The 4,347-nt window shown below is 32.6% G+C and overlaps 1 protein-coding gene across 1 annotated transcript; it reads left to right on the top strand.

Moving 5' to 3' along the window:
* The first annotated feature begins 1,398 nt into the window (after window positions 1–1,398).
* LOC101420954 (olfactory receptor 5T9-like) lies at window positions 1,399–2,364 on the top strand. Its single transcript, XM_004461571.1, has one exon. It carries the CDS (start codon window positions 1,399–1,401, stop codon window positions 2,362–2,364), a length of 966 nt encoding a protein of 321 aa, XP_004461628.1.
* Window positions 2,365–4,347: the final 1,983 nt, after the last annotated feature.

The raw sequence follows: 4,347 nt of genomic DNA, 5'->3' as shown, positions 1-4,347 counted from the left end.
TTCAGAAATGGCTTTTATAAACAAATTTATTAGTGATTGTAGGGTTGACATTTACTTCAGTTATTTTAAGACTGCATGTATAACTATAATTTATTAATGAAATTGTTGTGACTTGTTGAAAAAATTTGTCTCAAAAATCTGCCCAAATAGAAAAAAATTGAAGAAAAGAAAACCCAAAAAAGAAAAATCTACCCAAGGACTTTGCAGGGACAGTGAGCATAATTAGAGTCATTAAGCTAAAACTTGAACAACAACACTAATGATATAACAAGTTGTAAAGGCCAAAAATGGGAAATTTATTAATAAAGTCATTATACCCTTTTGTATTTACTCACAACAAATTTTAAAATATTAATTACTGACATTTCCTTTTATACTATTATCATAAAGCATGGCTTCTTATTGCATTATTATTAAATGTGTAATAAAATAATAATTAACAACAGAAAGCTCAGGAGCATATGCAAAATTCAGGGGAAAATGGCAAATCTTAGAAATAGCAAGTGCTAAGGTTTGACTCTGGTTGGTGTTAATTATTAATGCTGTATTTTTGACAGGACAGGACTTACCATGGCAGCCCATAAACTGAAGTTCCACCTAGCCTGGGATTAATTTCTTCTGCTCAGTTTACTGAGTTATTGCCTGTGGAATTTCCATTAAAACTTAGTTTTGGCCAATTCCCCAATTATTGTACCCTTTCTAATGGCATACAAGTTATATCTACCTACAGAACACCTTCTGCTGCTCTTTCATCACTTCTCCTGAAGGACTACAGGAATGGGATTCTTGCCAGAACAGAGCACAAACAGGTTTATTGAGAAAAGAAAGTCCTGTCAGAAAAGTTGAAATGTAAGTCTAACTGATCACATCTTTTAAGTCCCCTGGAAACATTTTAAATTAAATAGTTTCACACAGTTAATAATTTAAATTTAGTAAAATCTTGTGATGTGAATGTGACTCCACCCATTTCATAATAAAAACCAGAAGCGAAAGGCGTTTCATGCACATTATAACATATTTAGGACCAACACTCACTTTTGTACAATCCACTATAACATTTTTGGATACAAAATCACAATATTCTTAATTCTTTGGGAATTATATTATGTAATATGAAAACAGTTGACAGAAAATTTAACATAAAATTAACTGGAAAAGGAAACACTTAAGTTGGCAGTTTTTATTTTACATGACTTATTTAGCCAAGAAGTGTATGAAACAATTTCTTCACTTATTTTATACAGAGAAGTACTTTCACGTGGGCCGAGCTTCCTTGTCATTGACTACTTCATCACTGACATGAATAATATTTACCCTTCCAAGAAACAACCAGGAGGATATAACTGGGTTTACTCTTTCATGAGATATTACTTAGAAAACCTAGAAATTTAAACTGAAATGTCAGGGATTCCATTAGATTTGGAACCAAACAATATTGGGTTGAAGAATGGGACTGAAGTGACTATGTTTATATTGATGGGCTTCACAGATAATACTGAGCTGAAAGTCTACCTGTTTTTCTTATTTCTAGTAATCTATCTTTTTACTTTGATAACAAATTTGGGACTGGTTTTATTGGTCATTCGGGATTCCCAGCTCCACAACCCCATGTACTATTTTCTGAGTGTGTTGTCATTCTTGGATGCCAGCTATTCTTCAGTTGTCACCCCTAAAATGTTGGTCAATTTCTTGGCAGTGGATAAAACCATTTCATTTCCTGGTTGTGCAACACAGATGCTTCTCTTTATTACTTTTGGGAGTACAGAGAGTTTTCTCTTGGCTGCAATGGCTTATGATCGCTATGTAGCAATCTATAACCCGCTGCTTTATTCAGTTAACATGTCACCCCAAGTTTATGTGCCACTCATCATTGCTTCCTGTTTTGGTGGCATTCTGAATGCTACTATACACACTGTGGCCACTTTTAGCCTATCCTTCTGTGCATCCAATGAAATTAGACATGTTTTTTGTGACATCCCTCCACTCCTCGCTATTTCTTGTTCTGACACTCATCTCAACCAGCTTCTACTCTTCTGCTTTGTGAGCTTTATTGAAATATTCAGTATATTAATTGTCTTGATCTCCTATGGTTTCATTCTGATGGCCATTTTGAAGATGCATTCTGCTGAAGGGAGGCAAAAAGTCTTTTCCACTTGTGGTTCTCACCTGACTGGTGTATCAATTTACCATGGGACAATCCTCTTCATGTATGTGAGGCCAAGTTCCAGCTATGCTTTGGACCATGATATGATAGTGTCTATATTTTACACTATTGTAATTCCTATGCTGAATCCTATCATTTACAGTTTAAGGAACAAAGATGTTAAAAAGGCACTGAAAAGATTGAAAAAAAATGTTCTATAGTTACAGTTTGAGTCAAACAAAAACATCTTCCTGTTTACTACATAACTCTATGATCTGAAACATGGGAAGAAAACCCTTTGTTCTCAGTTAATACTCTTATCGTGTCCTAGAATATTTCTAAAGAAAACTTTAATCACCCATTCAATGCAGCATTTTATTAATGTAGGAAAATTGCCAACTATATGCTTATGACTCTGTTCAAATAAATCCATACTAAACATTCAATTATAAACTTATATTATTATTATTGTTTGCATAATTTGATTTTCACTAATCAGATGTCATAGATGCAGGATTTGATGGAAAGATATAACTCCACATTTTTTACAGTAATTTAGACTTTCTTCATGAAGTGAATTCCTCTTCTGAAATCCCTGTGATGGACTGCCAGAAAGTTATTTATTTGCTTCATGTGCATTCACACCCCTTGGACATGCCTTTTGTACTTCTGGGTCAATACCATAGATCTTTACTCCATTATTTCCTTCTCCCTATGCAATCAGAGGACTTGATTAGATCCATGCTGAAACTTTCAAACATATATTGAAATTTTAAGGTAATATTTATTGAATGTATAATTAAAGCCCTGGAAATCAAATAAAAGTACAGCATAAATAATAATTTAAAACTGGCTATTATATACAATTGTTCAAAGATCTCAAAAGCTAACCTAATTTTGGGAGTTCCTCTGATGTTAGACCCTTTTCAGTTCCTATCACGGCTTATTTCCTCTGTCTATAAGAAATGATTTATCATTATTTCTAAATTTTTACAACTGAACAAATCCCTGTGCAATAGTCTCACATCATCTCAACTCACATTTGCTTCTTCCTTATTTATTCTGAATTGTTTATTTTTTGTTCTGAGTTTTGTTTACTTGAACATATTTTAAAATAAAAGTTTACTTTTATTGTAATGAATTTCACTCTTTTCAGAGCAGGGATGCCTGTCTTACGCTTCTAAAAAGTAAATCCCATGAGAACAAAGTATCAAAGTGTTCATTATTAAGTATAAAGTATAAATCAATTGATAACTTTCAGGATTTCCTTTTCTAATTAACTATGCGTATAGAAAGTCTATATCTCTATTGAATGAAACTCAAGCTTAATAGTATAATTGGGTTTAAATATATAATCAAATTTCTTCTTTATCAACAACAAGAAGCAAATTTTCAGAGAAACAATACTGACTGTGATATGGACAACAAGTTGTCTCATAAAGAAATTAAGCCTGAAACCACAGCATCTTAAATTCATTCAACAAATAAGACAATAGATGTCATGTTAATATGCATGAAATGCCACCTTTCATTTCCCCAATAGTAGCATCCTAAGTGTGAGAACTAGCAGTCTATTAGGATTTTCTCTCTCTAAGGTCAATAAAAAAATGATACTTTTACATCTTTTGTTAACGTATTTTCATTGCTCATATCTCTCAAATATCTTTCCTTCAAGCATAATTTCATTGAGTTCCCTGCCCTATGAAACTTCCCTTTTCATATCATTTGATTCAGTCATACTTAACATTTGTTTTGTAAATATTTGATTACTATCAAGTTCTAATACAGCACCCAAACAGTAATTTGTATAAGGTCAAGAACTGTATATGTTTGCTCAGACAATTGTATCTCCAGGGCATAATATAATACTTGGAACATATAGTTTATTCAGAAAATATTTTTTGAATGAATGATGAATCACAGAATGAGTAAGAGTAGCAAGTATTATCACTTACATGCAGCTTTGTATATCCTGAACATTAAGTAAATACAGTACATGTACTAAGCCATTTATTCTCATAACAACTCAAAGAGGTGGGTCTGTAATTACATATAATCATATTTACAGAAACAGAGACACATAAAAACTCTTAAGGAATATGCTCAACCCTATATAGTTCTTAAGTTTGATACCAGGATTCAAACCTAAACTCAAGGGCTACAGAGTCCCTGCTTTTAACAGAGTCCCTATGCTTTTCAGTACA

Source organism: Dasypus novemcinctus, chromosome 10 (genome assembly GCF_030445035.2).
Source record: "Dasypus novemcinctus isolate mDasNov1 chromosome 10, mDasNov1.1.hap2, whole genome shotgun sequence".
Taxonomy (NCBI): domain Eukaryota; kingdom Metazoa; phylum Chordata; class Mammalia; order Cingulata; family Dasypodidae; genus Dasypus; species Dasypus novemcinctus.
The sequence above is the reverse complement of the archived record's forward strand: the minus strand, read 5'-3'. Positions and strand labels throughout refer to the sequence as shown.